Source organism: Schistocerca serialis, chromosome 3 (assembly GCF_023864345.2).
Source record: "Schistocerca serialis cubense isolate TAMUIC-IGC-003099 chromosome 3, iqSchSeri2.2, whole genome shotgun sequence".
Classification (NCBI taxonomy): Eukaryota; Metazoa; Arthropoda; class Insecta; order Orthoptera; family Acrididae; genus Schistocerca; species Schistocerca serialis.
Window position 1 is genome coordinate 127016777 of NC_064640.1, and position 18530 is coordinate 127035306.

Here is an 18530-nt window from a genome sequence, read left to right on the forward strand (position 1 = left end):
CCGATGGTTCTGTCGCCAGTTGGTATCTGGTCGTTCAAGCCTCTGTACGCCAATCATCAAATACAAAAGTGCACATAGCTTTCTGGACGTGGACTTTGTCTTTGAAACTCCGATAGAGTGTGTTGCTGTTTAAGACGTTTCTAGCTTTGTTCATCAGCACTCATTTAATCTCACATTGCGTGCAGTCGCCATGTTCGCTCTCTACTGTGTTTTCAGCCGTCGACTTAGTGTCGATTTTGTTTTCACGCGCTTTTTGGTTTGCGGCACTGACCTGTCTAGTTCGTGTCAAACGGTGTGTGTTGATTATTTCGTAACAGTGTTTTGAAAAAAGTAAGAGAAGTCAACAGCCATTGGCCAAATAGAACATGTTGTGATAACGTACTCTGTCTATATTCCTGCAACTGATGCACCTAATCTCCTTATTTATTATTAATTTGCAAATTCCGCACTCATGTGCAATTACTTTATCATTAATATGAGTGTATAGCTAAATTCCATCACCTCATGTAGTTCCTTAACAAATCCCACCACTAGAATATAAAATGTGTGTCTCTGGGGACTAATATATGGAGTATCAGTGGATAAGATTCAAGACTATGAGAGGTGGCTGTAGTTTTCACACGGAGGTGGCGCTAAAGGTTTACGCTGTACATTACTTCGAAGCCGACACCATGTTAGTAGCCCCTAAACATTAGCAGTCTACTGTTTACAGTTCCTTCTTGTTCTTAATATTTGTCGAGTCCACACAACAATTGTTTTAAATACTAAATATTACAGTGTTTTCGTGAATCAAACAGTGTCAGGAAGGCATTTGCAGATGCTTTTCTGGTCTTAAAAGGTGTATTTAATCCACTAATATTACGCATTTAACCTCCTTAATGTAACTTTGTTTTTGTTATACGTTTCGAATAATGAAGAAGAGAAGCATGTGGTATAAAAAGGATGCTTTCGTAAGCCAGTATTTTCCTTAATACGGAATGACGAAACTGATGCTCCATCTGTGTCCTCTTCCCGAAAAGGCTGGACGGCTTGCAATATTTCCTTCTCACAGCGTTCAACCAAAGCGCTCTTCGAGTTTTAGTGATGGGAAATCTAAAGTTAAATTACAGAAATGAAACCACTAAGGTAAAAGCAACCGGCGCTACTAAAATTCATGTTTATAAAAGAAAATATCGCTTCAACGAGTCCACTGACGAATAAAATGTGATTCCTTTACACTTTAGACTATAATCAGAACGACTAGTACACCTGTAAATGATTTTTTTTTTTAATTCACTTTCACCACAAGCTAATGTTTGGCCACACTAACACGGCAGATGTCGGCTTCAAGTTTGTGACGTCATGACAACTCCCATTATTGTAACTCCATGAATCTTCGTTATGCGTGGGATGGACCTCTGTAGCAGCATATGTTAAGTTCGTAATAGCTGACATCAGAGGTTTTCGGCCAAGTTAACGTGAGACTGCCGCCACTGGTGCTGAATGTGGTAAAGTGTATGACCGCTTTAGCGCGCGCCGCGATCTCTAATATTTCGCAGTAAGATTGGGGCAAAACAGTAACATGTGAAATTCATGGTTTGAAAATCATTGGTTTGGTAGCGTTTAGCTCGGTTTCATACGAAAGCTTGTTATTATAATTCTTACGTGGGGCCAGACTTTCATTCTGAGCTCCCACTGTTTTATTAGCACAGTTTCTGTGTTCCATGCATTCCTCCACGTGATTGTAGTTGACAACTTTTTCTGAAAGAGGTATGCACCTGAAACTTAAGATGTAAACGGGACTCTTTAACCTTGTATCAATTTTCCTGGTTTCTATACAATTGCATCGAAGTATATTTTTGTGTCACATTGCCTCAGGATTCACATTTCCCATTTCCTACTGAAAATCCATTTTGTGCAGATAAGCGCACTCGCGTTGTACGACACTGTGATTTATTTGAAGTGCAGGTGCAGATGATTACATTTCAGGCATAACTGCAGAGAAGGGCAGAGTAGGTCTTCCATTTTGCAGAATAACATTTTTATTTCATATTCTCGAGGAGCAATTTCCTTTTGTATGTTTTTAGGGCAACAGAACATCTTTTCATTTCTCCGTAAATTACAAGGTAGGGTCGTTAACTGTTATGTTGAAAGGCAAGGTCATAGCATTACAAAGTATCACACTGATAAGTTTCAGGTTTCACAGATTACAGTTTCACATGACAGAATCATTAACTGTTGAAAGGCTGCTTTAGCATAGAAAGCTTCACGTGTTAAGACTTCACTATTTTCTTACAAATTTTCAACTATATTACAATGAGTTTTTTATGTTTAAGTGCCGAGCAAGGTTGTGAGGGATGGGAAATATCTGCCATGGTTCAGTGGTCGTGTTCGAAAGTTACTACGAAAACAGACAGACCTTTAACACAGGTATAATCGAAGTCAGAGCCTTGTTGGGAAATAACAACTGGACGGAGACAAAAGAAACAGAAGGAGAGCGACGCGGGAAGCGTTTAATGGATTCGATCATAAAATTCTGTCTACCAGTATGGTTAAAGCTCCTAAGCAGATTTTGTCTTACATTAAGTCCGGAAAGGTATCAGAATTATCTATACAGTCCCTCAGTGATGCTACTGGCACAGAAACTGTGAATAACAGGTGAGGCCGAAAACATGAACTCGGTCTTATGAATCTGTTTCACTGAGAATGATCATAATACTAATCCTCTTTCATAGTTTTAGATAACATTATTGGCAAACAACGATCTCACAGCTAAGAAAATTAGCAAAAAACAGTTTTAATTGCACAGTATTTGTTAAAAACACGAGGGTTATTGGGAAAGTAAGGAACGATCGGTCGCGAAATGGAAAATACACTGAAAATCTGATGTTGTTTTGCACAGATGCGTTGGGCACTGTGTCTAACACGCCATCGATCGCATCACGCCGCTCTTTTCAGTTCTGATATCACAGTGAGAACGTAAAGATGGCTAGAAATTAGCGTCTCCCGCCAAGTATGAGGGCCAGGTGAAAGATTTCGCCTGAAGCTATGCAGTCCACATAGCATAACTGTCATGCTGTTCGCTCTACACGACAATTCTCGGCCGCACTCTGCAGGGGCAATGAAGATGCTCCTGTAGCGTTTTCGATGGGAAGTGTTTGACCACACACAATACAGCCCGTAATTGGCTACCAGTGAGGTTCATCTCTGCTCAAATGAATCGCTGGCTACGAAGACAATATTTTGACACAGACAACGAGCTTCAGTGCAGAGTAGAAAATTGTCGAAAAGCACTGGCGGCTGTCTTCTGTAACGAGGGAATTGAAAAGTTGGTTCAACGCTACGACATACGTCTAAGTCTGAGCGGCGACTGTGTAGAGAAGTAGCTGGAAGGTGTAGCTAACCGTTGCAAATAAAACAGTTTTGATTTTCACTGTGGTTTCCAGTTCGCGACCTATCGTTCCTTACTTCCTGGATAGCCCTCGTATGATCTGTCTTGGCCTCTATTAGTAGGCCATCTACAGATGAAGCACCACCCAACAGGCGATGATGGCGCTTGGAACAGTTTTTCGACTGTCTTTTACTAATTTTAATCCTCGAACACCGAAATAGACGTTGAGGTAAGTAATAATGGAATGAACATTATTGAGCATATCTGGGATGCCTTGCAACGTGCTGTTACGAAGAGGTCTCCACCTCTTCGTGCTCTCACGGATTTATTGACAGCCCTGCAGGATTCATGATGTCAATTTCCTCCAGCACTATTTCAGACATTAGTCGAGTCCATGCCACGTCGTATTGCGGCAGTTCTACGTGCTTGCGGAGGCTCTACACAATATTGGGCAGGTGTACCAGTTTCTTTGGCTCTTCTGTGTAACTTGCTTTCAGAAACTTATTGTATTGCAAGTAGTTGTTAATGGTCTCACCAACAAACTTGGTTACTTAAGCATATTGAAACCTAATAAAAGGAACGGTGTCAGTCTTTCTATAAGGCCCCAACTTTTCTTGTGTAACTAGTCCGAACTGACTGAAATACTAGCGCATTCTATCTTCATAAAATCCATCTATTACATGGCTGAGTTTTTTTTTCTTTTATTGGTCTAAGATGTACTTGACTAAATTTGTATGCTCGCTTTGGCGTTTCTATTCTCTATTTCCTCACTGAGGCATTGCTGTAGACTAACTTAATCATATTTTCAAGGTCAGTCGTTTTTTGTAACGTGTTTATCTTCCTAAGAAAGATCCACGCGACCTTATTAAGGATGTAAGTACTCTGCACCACGTCGAACAGACGGAACTCCCCAATAGTGACTCTTTTATGGTACTTTTAAAAACCTTTAATGATTTTTCTTGGGCTACAAGTCAGTTTGGTTTCACTCCACATAAAAGCAAACTACGTGAAATTTCAGCTCAGTAGGATGAAGGCAAAGGGTGGTCCTGGGCCATCAAACTTGAAAGATCCAGAAAAAATAAAAACAAATTCTTAAAATACTACATCTGCGTGATAAATTCATTTATTACCTGATATAGTTATGTTGTTTACTTCAATTTGCTAAACTGCATGCCTTAGAATTTCACAGGTCACACTGATCGAGAAATGTGAGTGATCATTGACCCCAAGACAGGTGAGATGACGACAGAAAGAGTGGGATGAGCTGCTCCCTTTTTAGAACACAAACTGGCTCTCTCCATAGTCTTTTACTCTCTAGGGGTGGTAGCATACGCAGCTATGTCTTCGTCTTCAGTTCGTTCACAGGGGACAATAAACTGTTACTCGCATGAAATGCCTGGAAGTAAACGCGATATGTCCAGTTTTAACGATTTTATTTTACAATTTAGTTGTGTGTAAGTTAACTGTGCATCAAAGTGGCAGACTATCTGTGCTGGAAGATATGGTTTTCTTGCTGAAAAAGTACGCACTGCGAAACCGGATATGAGAAACTACGTACCAAAGTCAGAAACTTTGTATAAATAATGGACGTATTTAGAAAAATATAGTTGAAGATAGTCGAAGGTTTATAAACGAAACGAAACTTTTTTTTTCAGAAAACTTAGGAAATTGAATATCCTAATGGTTTGGAGATCATTACTACTGAAGAATATATGCAGTTTTTGATCGATCAGTCCTTGAAAGAAGGGCTGAGGGTCATGCATGGAATCGATCATGAGTTATTTGGGAAACTGATCTTTTAAGCGAGCAAAGGCAGCCGCAAAGAGCCAAGAGTGAAGCGAATGTCATAGTGAACAATGCACATGTGAATTTCTACTGTTGTCTTCGTGCTTGCCAAACCTAACCTTAGGCCGCAGGGTCGTCGGATTTCTCCCCAGTTGAGAACTTTTAGAACATTATGGGCAGGCCCCGCCAACCAGCTCGGGATTTGACGTTGTAAAGCGCCAATTCGACACAATTTCGCACGATATCTCTCAGGAGGACATTCAACAACTCTATAAATCAATATCTGGCCAAATAACTGCTTACATAAGAGCCAGACGTGGAACAACGCTCAGTTTGTGAATCTCTTTCTCCTGAATAAATCATCCAGTTTTTACAAAACTGTAACCAATTTTTTGTCTGTACACATACGACACATCTACTGATCTCTATCCTGTGGAGGTGCGTCTTTCTTTCTTTTTCGAGTGTATGTTGTATGAATGGACAGTGTCTTGAAACGAGGATATAAGATGAACATTAACAGAATCAAAACGAGGATAATGGAATGTAGTCGAATTAAATCGGTTGATGCTGCGGGAATTAGATTAGGAAATGAGACGATTAAAATAATAAATGAGTTTTGCTATTTGGGGAGCAAAATAACTGATGATGGTCGAAGTAGAGAGGATATAAAATGTAGACTGGCAATGGCAAGGAAAGCGTTTCTGTAGAAGAGAAATTTGTTAACATCGAGTATAGATTTAAGTGTCAGGAAGTCGTTTCTGAAAGTATTTGTATGGAGTGTAGCCATGTATGGAAGTGAAACGTGGACGATAAATAGTTTAGACGGGAAGAGAATAGAAGCTTTCGAAATGTGGTGCTACAGAAGAATGCTGAAGATTAGATGGGTAGATCACATAACTAATGAGGAGGTATTGAATAGAATTGGAGAGAAGAGAAACTTGTGGAACAACCTGACTAGAAGAAGGGATCGGTTGGTAGGGTATATTCTGAGGCATAAAGGGATCACCAATTTAGTATTGGAGGGCAGCGTGGAGGGTAAAAATCGTAGAGGGAGACCAAGAGATGAATACACTAAACAGATTCAGAAGGATGTAGGTTGCAGTAGGTACTGGGAGATGAAGAAGCTTGCACAGGATAGAGTAGCATGGAGAGCTGCATCAAACCAGTCTCTGGACTGAAGACCTGAGAGTGAGGCAGTGGCTTACATTGTGCCAGACGACGGCTGACGGCTGGCAGGAGTCGCAGTAGGGTTTGATGATCTCGCCAGGAGCGCTGGGCAGCGTGACGGGGATGCTGTAGCTGAAGCACGTGCCGACGCACACGTTGTTGTCGATCTCCACAGACGTGCAGTCCGGGTGCGCCACCACCTGCTTGATGGGCGTGATGTTGCACCACGAGTACTTGTCTGGGTACAGCACGATGTTGTGCACCTGAAAGCAGGCAAGTCTCAGCTTAGAAAGGTCTTATAATTGGGGATCTGCCTTGGTTTATTGGGGTACAAATATTCTAATCATACATTGTGGTACATGGAAACTATAGTGCTGTGAATGACTTGGATTCAACTTGATGATGCATATGGTTTTCTGATCATGCGCTTTCTGTGCGGCCGATCACTACAACGACTGAGAAATACGTTTTATCGTCTCCCATTGGCTGTTCAGTGCACGCTCTTATAAGTAGGCGTTGCATTTTGTGGCCTCTGATTGGTTAGTTTTGAGAACAAATACTCCGGAACGTTCTGACACAAAGGGATGCCGTCAGTATGAAGATTAATGTGCACTGAGAGAGACGTACATAGTGCTATAGTGTGTTTTATTCTACCAGGTGGTTATAATTAAAATTTACCCACTTGAGCCCCTCCCACCCCCCTCCCCCCATGAAAGACGAGTGAACGTAAGACAAAGATACTTTGCGGAGACGTTTGTAAGGATATGTATAAGAGAAATTACGAATAAGCCATTGAAAGAAATACATTCTAGACTCAACATTAGAAGGTAACATTTGTTAATTGCGTGCCATGCTTACGTTCCTGATTGCAGCTGTTGCTCAATAGGACGACCATCAGCATCCACGACATCCTGCAGCCGCACTAGAGGTTCCTCTACTGCTTCCTGAAAGATCTCAAGTTGTTGGCTAGCTCTCTCACTATGCTCATCTTCAACCTCCAATGTGTGTTAGTGTCCCATTCATAAACCCCGCAGCGGATGATTAACCGAGCTGTCTAAGGCACTGCAGTCATGGACTGTGCGGCTGGTCCCGGCGGAGGTTCGAGTCCTCCCTCGGGCATGGGTGTGTGTGTGTTTGTCCTTGGGTTACTTTAGGTTGTGTGTAAGCTTAGGGACTGATGCCCTTAGCAGTTAAGTTCCATAAGATTTCACACACATTTGAACATTTTTTTCATAAACCCCATCTTTCAGGTATCCACAAGGCCAAAATCACACGGCTTCAAAACCAGTGATCTTGGTGGCCACGCAGTTTAGAACAATCGGCCAGTAATTCGGTTTTCTCCAAATGTTTTACGGAGTAAACGAGTGACCTCATGAGCAATGTGAGGTGGAGCACCATCGTACATCAAAACAGTTCGAGTCCAAAGCGTGTCTCTCCCAGAGAGCTGGGATCACATGTTGGGGAAGCAGATCACAGTATCATGTGCCTTCCAAGCTGCATGTCCTTGGTTCTTGGGGTCAGAGTTCCTCAAAGAAAAATGGGCTAATTATGGACTGTGCCGTGAAGCCACACCACGCAGTGACGCGTTCACTATGCAGGGGAACTTGATGAACGTTCGTTGGCTTACCTTGTCTAGATCCATGTTGACTGACTGCAACTGTAGTGCGCACTGATGCTTGTGTTTCAGACCTACGTTGCTACAGCAGTACCGGCGCCTACCGGCAAGTCATGACACTAACACCACTAACAAAGCAAATCCTGCAGCGCACAGTCTGAACATCATTCCTATAAAGATGGGTACCGATACGCACACTGATTCAAGTAGCGAAATTTTAATTATAGACATCTTGTATATCAATGACAGGAAACATTATTTGAGTGTGATTGTGATAATATATGGGAAACATTCCACAAGGATAGTTCTTATGATTAAATAATAAGTATCACCTCATCCCTAAAACATATTTAAAAAATAGGCAAGCAGTATATGGAACCCGTAGCGATTCTCATTACCAACGCCCGTAAATAAAGGACACAAATCTTTCAGACAGAAGGTAAGTGAAAATAACATGTGCGTGAAGTGTGTTATCGTGCTCAAAAGTATCCGAATGTGCTGAATTGCGTTCCGCCTGATTTGCATGCAGCCCACATAACGTAACTTTCTTGCCGGTCCGCTAGACACTTTTCGGTGCTGTCGTTTGACTATGCAAAGTAGTCACCACAGGTGACCACTGCTCTATATGGCAATAATTCCAGATGTAACTAAATACCACGATACAACAAATATAAGGAAACACCTTATTAGAAATGGGACCGTCCTTAACGCTTGTAAACTCAAATTTATTACAATAAGTGACATTTCTAAAATGTTACCACTCTCATTAATATATGAGACATGCCCGTAGCTCAACCTCATAGATCATTCCGTAATCCTTCCCCAAAACTTTTTTTGTGAATAAGAGATTTTTCAACAATATCTGGACTTTCAAAATTGGATATAAATTCGTAGTATTTTTTCTCTCTGAAAGGTTTTACAACAACGTATTAAACGTAATTTCCATAAGCTGGTTAATGAGCGAACCAGTTAGAAAACCGTTCTTAACAGCGTCAAGTGCTGTATAGAAACCTCACTATCAACGACATATCATTAATAATTTCATTGTATTCATCATAGCATGTGGATCTATGACCAGTTCGAAAGTCACCTATCACCCTTGTTATCTAACACAAAGTGACAAAAATCATGAGCAGGTGGTTGTGCATATAATTGAACTTTAAAACACAGATTTTTTTCTGGCTATGAATTCAAGTCCGGTATCTACAGGCAATGCAAACCAAGCAAAGCTTTCGTGCCTGATTGCGACTCGAACACAGGACTGATTTTTATTGCTAACTAGGCAGAAATGGAAGTGATATACCTCATTTTAACTAGTATCAACAAACCTGAAATTGAAATTGCTTGACGAAAATCTTGGTACCGGACCGGGACTCCTATCCAGCAACTATTTCCCTGTTAAATAACCACAAAAGATATTAAATATGGTTTCATTAATAAGTAACAAACTTAAAATGACGTAGAATGAGGGCAGAATAGAAGTTCTAGCACCCAGATTGGCGCTGGATACGAGGGCAGTTCAATAAGTAATGCAACACATTTTTTTTCTCGGCCAATTTTGGTTGAAAAAACCGGAAATTTTTTGTGGAATATTTTCAAACATTCCCGCTTCGTCTCGTATAGTTTCATTGACTTCCGACAGGTGGCAGCGCTGTACGGAGCTGTTAAAATGGCGTCTGTAACGGATGTGCGTTGCAAACAACGGGCAGTGATCGAGTTTCTTTTGGCGGAAAACCAGGGCATCTCAGATATTCATAGGCGCTTGCAGAATGTCTACGGTGATCTGGCAGTGGACAAAAGCACGGTGAGTCGTTGGGCAAAGCGTGTGTCATCATCGCTGCAAGGTCAAGCAAGACTGTCCGATCTCCCACGTGCGGGCCGGCCGTGCACAGCTGTGACTCCTGCAATGGCGGAGCGTGCGAACACACTCGTTGGAGATGATCGACGGATCACCATCAAACAACTCAGTGCTCAACTTGACATCTCTGTTGGTAGTGCTGTCACAATTGTTCACCAGTTGGGATATTCAAAGGTTTGTTCCCGCTGGGTCCCTCGTTGTCTAACCGAACACCATAAAGAGCAAAGGAGCAGGCATACAGGCCCTCATTTCAAGGTGGCGTAAGGCCGTAGCACTGAATGGAGATTACGTTGAAAAATAGTGTTGTGTAGCTAAAATATTGGGGAATAACCTGGTGTATTTCAATGCTGAATAAAACAACCCCTGTTTCAGAAAAAAATGTGTTGCATTACTTATTGAACTGCCCTCGTATGTTAATTATTTTCATTAGTATACTAGTTTGTAAGACAGATATTTGAGACCCATATGGAATTGCCTCGAGATGACTGGGTGTTTGTGTTGTCCTCATCATTTCATCATCATTCATCAAATTGGCGACATTGGAATGAGCAAAGTTTGGGAATTTGTACGGGCGTTGATAACTGCGCAGTTGAGCGCCTCACAAACCAAACATCATCTGGGCAGTAGGATGCCAACAGTTATACGTCTATTCGCGTGTTCGGTCAGAGGGTTTAGCTACCCTCTGTAATAAAAAAAACTAAGTGAACGGATCAACGAACAACCTGAGCGGGTGTCTTCGGACGTCCGCCACGAACAAATTCAACGAACGAGATAGAACAAAATGAGATGCCAGCACGGTAGCTCAGCGTGTTCGGTCAGAGGGTTAAGTACCCTCTGTAACAAAAAAACTGAGTGAATGGATCAACGAAGAACCTAAGTGGGTGACATCGGACGTCCGCATCGAACAAATTCAACGAACAATATCGAACAAAATGAAAACAATAAAGAAAAATTCCCAGCGGGGTCAGGGATTTTCACCTGCCTCGAGATGACTGGGTGTTTGATCATCATTCTTGCACGTGGTGAGATTGGACTGAGCAAGGGTCGGGAATTTGTAAGGGCGGTGATAACCGTGCAGTTGAGCGCCCCACAAACCCATCATCATCATCATCATCATCACAGAAGTGTTGCTGTTGCCAAGCAATCATTTTAACGGCAGAAATTAAGCTGGAGTTTGAATCTGGCTGACAATGAGTGCTGTTAAAGAATCTTGGTTTGACTTCACCCCTCGGCCGTGCTATTTGTTGTGGCGGGCTATTGTCGGCCGCTGCCGTGCTGCTCCGGCGGGCAGTTTTGGCGCCTACAACTGTCCCCGCGCGGGTAATTCTTTCCGCACCTCTAGCGCTTACTGTAGCGGCACGTATCTGACACGCGTATGTGCGATTGTTGTGAGGGGAAATGATTATGTAAGAACTGAATAGCTAACAATTCGAAGGTTTTCACAGTAGTAACGCTGTTGCAGAAATAAAAATTATTTATTATTCATTTTTATATTCTGAGGAACGGTTTTAGTGGTAAACCACAGTTTCATGAAGAATGTTTATTAGAAATTACTCTTTGTATGGTATAGTTCAAAGCATGGTATTGCACACAATCCAACATCACACTCTTCACAATACACACGCGTTTCTCTTCTTATTTTTTTCCCGTTGTCATTCAGTTTGCTGCTACACACTCGGTATTTTCGTGTCGGCGCCTGCTTGTCTTCAGCAGCTGGAATGTGTTTGGGAAAGTGCCGGCCTACCAAACGTGTTGGCAGGGGCGTCCAACCTTACTGTGCTGAGAGGACGAAACAACATGTGCACTGTATTTTTCCAGTAAACTTTCGATTACACGAATTTAAAAATCGAGTCGTCCCAATTTTACACCAAGTTCCTTATATATAACGTAGGAATTGAGAGCTGCCACGTCCATCAAATGGCGAAACTGCTTCATAAAATATTTTCGCAGGCGGTTTCTTGTGGCAGTATAATTTGTCATGTACCGGTCAGCCAAATCAACGCCGCCCATTTTGTCATTATATTTCAGTATAACTTCAGGCTTTGTTTTCACTGTTCTCCTCTTCTCAGTTTGTTTCAATTCGTTACTATAGATACTGGATAGAGTGTACACATCTTTTCTATCTCGCCATCGCATCGCCATCAACTTTCCTCCATAAAAGGTCTTAACTTGACCCTTCTCAAGTTTTCCCTCCCTCAAAACTGCTGGCATTTCTTTTCTGTTTACCATAACTGTCCCAATACAGTCAGTGCTTTTAGAGGCAAGAAAATTTAACAGCTGGGGACTTGAATAGAATCGGTCGGTAAAAACCGTATATGTCTTGTCAAAATACCCTTCGAGTAACGACGTAACAACTTTCGACGCTAAACGATGTTCAGCATATTGTGGTTCAAACACTGTGTCTTCTCCTGTGTAAATGATAAAGCGACACAAATAGCCACTTTTTGCTTCACACAGACAAAATGACTTAATTCCAAAACGAGCACGTTTCAATGGTATATACTGCTTTATAGAAAGCCGCCCTTTCCACAGTAGGAGGGATTCATCAATTGACAATTCTTGTTCCGGAGTATAAGCCTCTTCAAATTTTTTTCTAAATGGTCAATGACAGGTTTCAGTTTGAACAGTTTGGGAGGAATTCCACAATCTTGCGAATACAAAGTATTCTCATTGAAACGAGGGAATTTTAAGAGAAGACTAAATCTACACTACTGACCATTAAAATTGGTACACCAAGATTTTCACGCAATTTGGGTGCATAGATCTTGAGAAATCAGTACCCAGAACAACCACCTCTGGCCATAATAACGGCCTTGATACGCCTGGGCATTGAGTCAAACAGAGCTTGGATGCCGTGTACAGGTACAGTTGCTCATGCAGCTTCAACACGATACCACAGTTCATCAAGAGTAGTGACTGGCGAATTGTGACGAGCCAGTTGCTCGGCCACCATTGACCAGACGTTTTCAACTGGGGAGAGATCTGGAGAATGTGCTGGCCAGTGCAGCAGTCGAACATTTTCTGTACCCAGAAAGGCCAGTACAGGACCTGCAACATACGGTCGTGCATTATCGTGATGAAATATAGGGTTTCACAGGGATCGAATGAAGGGTAGACCCACGGGTCATAACACATCTGAAATGTAACGTCCACTGTTCAAAGTGCCGTCAATGCGAACAAGAAGTGACCGAGACGTGTAACCAATGGCACTCCATACCATCACGCCGGGTGATACGCCAGTATTGGGAAGACGAATACACGCTGGCAGTGTGCGTTCACCGCGATGTCACCAAAGACGGATGCCACCATCATGAAGCTGTAAACAGAGCCTGGATTCATCCGAAAAAATGACGTTTTGCCATTCGTGCACCCAGGTTCGTCGTTGAGTACACCATCTTAGGCGCTCCTGTCTGTGATGCAGCGTCAAGGGTAACCGCAGTCATGGTCTCCGGGCTGATGTCCATGCTGCTGTAAACGTCGTCGAACTGTTCGTGCAGATGGTTGTTGTCTTGCAAACGTCCCCATCTGTTGACTCAGGGATCGAGACGGGGCTGCACGATCCGTTACAGCCATGCGGATAAGATGCCTGTCATCTCGACTGCTAGTGATACGAGGTCGTTGGGACGCAGCACGGCGTTCCGTATTACCCTCCTGAACCCACCGATTCCATATTCTGCTAACAGTCATTGGATCTCGACCAACGTGAGCAGCAATGTCGCGATACGATAAACCGCAATCACGATAGACTACAATCTGAACTTTATCAAAGTCGGAAACGTGATGGTACGCATTTCTCCTCTTTACACGAGGCATCACAACAATGTTTCACCAGGCGACGCCGGTCAGCTGCTGTTTGTGTATGAGAAATCGGTTGGAAACTTTCCTCATGTCAGCACGTATGTGTCGCCACCGGCGCCAACCTTGTGTGAATGTTCTGAAAAGCTGATCATTTGCATACCACAGCATTTTCTTCCTGTCGGTTAAATTTCGCACCTGTAGCACGTCATCTTCCTAGTGTACTTTCACACGTAATTTTTCGGGAAACTGAAGTTTCAACAACTTCTTTTCTCGAATAATACATTTAGAATTCGGGTTTTTGCACAGTTCCTTGGAGAAACAGGAATGCAAACAACGAATAGAGCTCTCCATTATTTGTAGGTAGCCACTTGTGCACACGAGATCGTTGTTTCGATTTGTATACATATGAACTTTTAAATTGTTCAGCATATTTGTTTGTTTCACTTGATATAATTGTTAAGCTGTCATCAAAAAAGAAGGTAAAAATGTTTCATGGATCTGGAGGATCGTCGAAACTAAGTTTTACTCCTGGGTGCCTGTGAAAGGAAACTTACTCCTATCAGCACTACATTTAACTGACCAAGATCTTGGAGAACTAGTGTCAGCAGTCAGCCCTTCTTCTGCGACGTCCTCTTCCGCACTTGACGATTCTGTATCACTACCTCTGAAATTGTCATCACTGTCTTCTCCAACGCTCGAAAACTGTCACCAGACCGCTCATTATCTCTTTGGTTTAGTATTAGTTCAATGTCTTCATCACGCAAGGACGAAGAAGATGGACGCTTTGACATGTTTACACTTGGAAAATTCTGCTGTCTCACAAAATATATTGTTTCACTGAAAAGACTGCCAGTGACCTCCGTTGAAAGAACTTTACTTTTGTATCCCGCCTGGAATGCGGCGCGTAGGTAGGAGCAGGAGCAGTAAAAATACGTCCGTACTGCACGTACGTAAAAGTGGTTTACTGGTGCAAAAAAACAAGTTAATACATGGTTACATAACTTGCAATGAGGTGCGATGCTGAGACCTGTCGTATGTAGAGCAAAGCTGAAGCGAAGTGTCTCGGCCATCTGCTTTTGATCAAATGGGCAGAATCTGGAGCGACGCTCGTACAGCTCTCCACCGCCGGCTAGAGGACGCTGTCGTCGGTGACGGAGTAGTGCCAACCTAATAACTTGCCCCTCACCGTGGCATCTTAGCTATCGATACCACATTTACACTGTGTAAAGCGACTCGAGCGGCTGGTATAGACGTCAAAATGAATTTCGCAGCCCACCCATGCGACCGAGCGGTTCTAGGCGCTTCAGTCCGGAACCGCGCTGCTGTTACGGCCGCAGGTTAGAATCCTGACTCGGGCACGGATTTGTGTGATGTCCTTAGGTTAGCCGGCCGCAGTGGCCGAGCGGTTCTAGGCGCCTCAGTGCGGAACCGCGCGACCGGTACGGTCGCAGGTTCGAATCCTGCCTCGGGCATGGATGTGTGTGATGTCCTTAGGTTAGTTAGGATTAAGTAGTTCTAAGTCTAGGCGACTGATGACCTCAGATGTTAAGTCTCATAGTGCTTAGAGCTATTTGAACCATTTTTTTGAATTTCGTAGGCGGCCAACTGCACACCCGAGCGCTGTTCGTCGAGCACGTACCATAGCGCCAACAGGCGGCCGAACTCAACTGGACGAGCACGCCCGGCAAGAGAGCACGGCTGGACGAACGCAGTTCGTCGAGCACGACGACAGTGCACCAATCGCTCCCGAGCCCAGTTCGTCGAGCACGGTCGAGGGGTTAATGAATCCCCAGCAGCAGGATAGTCTCCACACATTCCAGCAGTCTACCCATCTATACAGTCGCATTCATGTCCGCAGATTTTGCTGTGTGTAAAAGCCACTCTACATTAGTTTTTAAAATTTCTTTTTATTTGAGGACTTGCTGTTATTTTCTAGCAGTCTATTCAAAAAATTGCTTCTCACCAATTGCCACATGAATACCCTGATAACCTAGAGACTAAAACGCAAACAATGTAATGAGAGCTATGACGGGGACAGCCATTTAATTAATTTTCCCTGCTGTTAATTTATGGTGTTTCTGTAGGCTTCTACACAGGAAATCTCTCCTATGGGTCGTCAGGCACATTCTCTCTGGTGTTTCGCAGGATATTTTTAATTTCGTTTTTGCAATACGTAGCTGGAGTCGGCCGAAACAAATACTGCTCATCGAGTTTTTCATGCGAGCCCAGTACCAACAGAAAATGCCGGTTTGTTTCCCGTTACGAGCAAAATTATTTTTAAAGCAGAATTTTACTTGGCCCTTCTATTGTGCGGTCCCAAATTAGTCCAGTGTGACGTTCTTTTTTATCGATCTGTATTAACAGCGACAGTGGAGATAGAACAATAACCAGTACTCCAGCAGCGCAGCACCACCCACGCCCACACTGACTGCTACCACCACGTTGCTCAGCTACTGCTGCCGGAGAACTGGTTTTCTTCGTGCTTTACTGTTCCTGTTAATACATGTCGATAAACCATATAAGACACTAGAGTAAATTGGAACCGCTCGATCGAAAGGGCACGTAAAATTCCACTTTAAAAATCATTGTGCTCTTAACGAGAAACAAAGTGGCGTTTTCTGTCGGTACTGGGCGTCGCATGAAAGACTTGAGCAGTATTTGAGTCTCTGTTGATCCACTGTGGACATGTGACAGCGGATGGTCAAATACTTAACAAATAAATTCGCCAAACAGCCGTGTAGTTTAAAAAGTTTTTTATTTTTTATTTTCGCTACCAGTTTCTCCAATTCAATATTCCACCTTCAGGCGCCATACGCACCTCTCAACAACGATCGATATTGGCATGACTGGGCCATCTGTTGTGAATTCTTAAGTGCGCCCTTCGAAGACTTGACTGAAACTGAGCAGATCTGCATCCAGCTACATCAGCAGTTTGAGCAGAAGTTGGCACCACGGTGACACAATGAACTATTACAAATCGGTAACTTCAAGGGCAGCCCCGAGCCAGAAGCCCTATAGCAAGCAAGCACTGCTTTTCGTGAACAGCAGTCTAGGGGGTGTTTTCCAACAGGATAACGCTCGTCCGCATACTGCTGTTGTAACCCAACATGCGCTATAGAGTGACGACATATTGTCTCGGCCTGGTCGATCACCGATGTATCTCCAATTGAACACATATTGGACATCATAGCCGACAGCTCCAGCGTCATCCACAAGCAGCATGAACCGTCCCTGTATCGACCAAGTAAAACAGGCATCCAACTCCATCCCATAAACTGACTTCCGGAACCCGTAAAACACAATGAATGCACGTTCGCATGCTTGCATTCAACGTTCTGGCGGTTACATTGATTATTAATGTACCAGCATTTCACATTTGCAATGGCTTACATTAACCTGTGATCTTGCAATGTTAATCATTTAAATATGTTACGTAGACATATGAATGAACGAAATTTCATTACTTTACATTAATTATTTTTTGGCGCTGAGATATTTTTCTGTCAGTATTGAAGTCGCGCTGTTCGTTTAAAATGTCCTACGGATAATTTTTCATATGTATATAAGCGTCCAGTTCTTCCAGTAAGTTCATGACAAGTTCTTTTGGTATTTAAGATTTCGACTTTGTCGTCTTTACCGTTTTCCTTTTTTAAATGTATGAAGAGGCTCTAATATTGCTATCACTATCTCTAGCATGTTCTCTAAATTTTATATCTTCTTTGTCCAATGTAAAGTTCATTACACTTGTCATATGTAGTATTGTAAATACCTGGATTAGCTTATTCTGGTATTTTGGCTCTTCCAGTGTTTAGGTTGTTGGTAGTTATGAATGCTAGTTTTGTGTTTATCTTCTTTGAGTCTTCCCATGTAGGCCACTGGTACGAATGTGGTTTTTCGTCTCGTTGTGGTTTCTGTTGTTAGTGTTATATTAATGTGTAATGGTTGGTTTGTGGGTTCTGTTTTTTCTTCATATAATGTATGTATTTTGTCTGGGTTGAAACTGTTTTTGTAGGACATGCATAGGAATATAGATGAGGCAAATTTCATTTTTGGTTGCAAATTATTGCCACTAGCAACTGGAAGTGACGCTTTGGCAAAACGTCAGAAAAATCATCAAACAAACGTCGACCAAACAACTCGAAACAGAAGGCAGAAGCTAAGAGGCACTCTGTCAACAAGTGGCCACGAAAGCCTTAACAGTCTTGAATAATTTTTTCTCTGTTTTCTTGTTGCGCTATATTTGTTTGTATCTCTTGGAGACGTTACGAAGTCGCGGAACTACCTGAGATTATGTCAATTTCTGTGAGAGACGAACATTAATAGCGATGTGATTCTGTTACATGCTAGATAACCCAGCTTATTTATGTGTAGCCCTTCACCATCGATCGCCCATTTCCATGCACCTCTAAGCGTATAGCCGTTGTCCTACTTGAAGTTTTTGCTGCACAATCTGACCTCAATGGGTTCTTTGATCACAGAATCCCAGTAAGCAGATGCATGGGACAAAATTTTCGTTACTTAAAACATAACCATATATTTGTTTGGGAGGCTGTGTTCGCCTTCAGCAGATCTATTAAAATCGTAGTGGCGTCGGTGTTCTGCGCACAGCTCTGAAATCTAACATGTAGACTGACCATTGCAAGTGCTATCGCATACGCGAGAAATTTTATAAATCCCAGGAACAGTTAGACCAAGGCTGCCTTTTCGGACTGTTAACTCGTGACGATGAACAGAGGAAGTTGTTGAAAGATTCAGTACACAAACAAATCTGACACAGCAAGAACAGTTTATGCAATTATTAATATTTGTCGGAGGAAGTGTGACATTTCTAGTGCCAGCATCCAGGTGTAATACAAGGTTTGTCCCAGTATTTCCGACAACTTTGAGAGGCTAACGTTTCGATGCCAGGAACACTCCTGTGGCTCTTTACATAGTAA

At 42.6% G+C, this 18530-nt stretch overlaps 1 protein-coding gene across 2 annotated transcripts in view; it reads right to left on the reverse strand.

The window, feature by feature from the left end:
• The window catches only part of LOC126469824 (uncharacterized), a 360459-nt gene that overhangs the window by 63822 nt on the left and 278107 nt on the right, over positions 1–18530 (reverse strand). For both annotated transcript variants that reach the window (XM_050097110.1, XM_050097111.1), the window contains exon 3: positions 6361–6585. In XM_050097110.1, coding sequence (XP_049953067.1) covers positions 6361–6585 — 225 coding nt within the window. The remainder of the gene's footprint in view (positions 1–6360; positions 6586–18530) is intronic.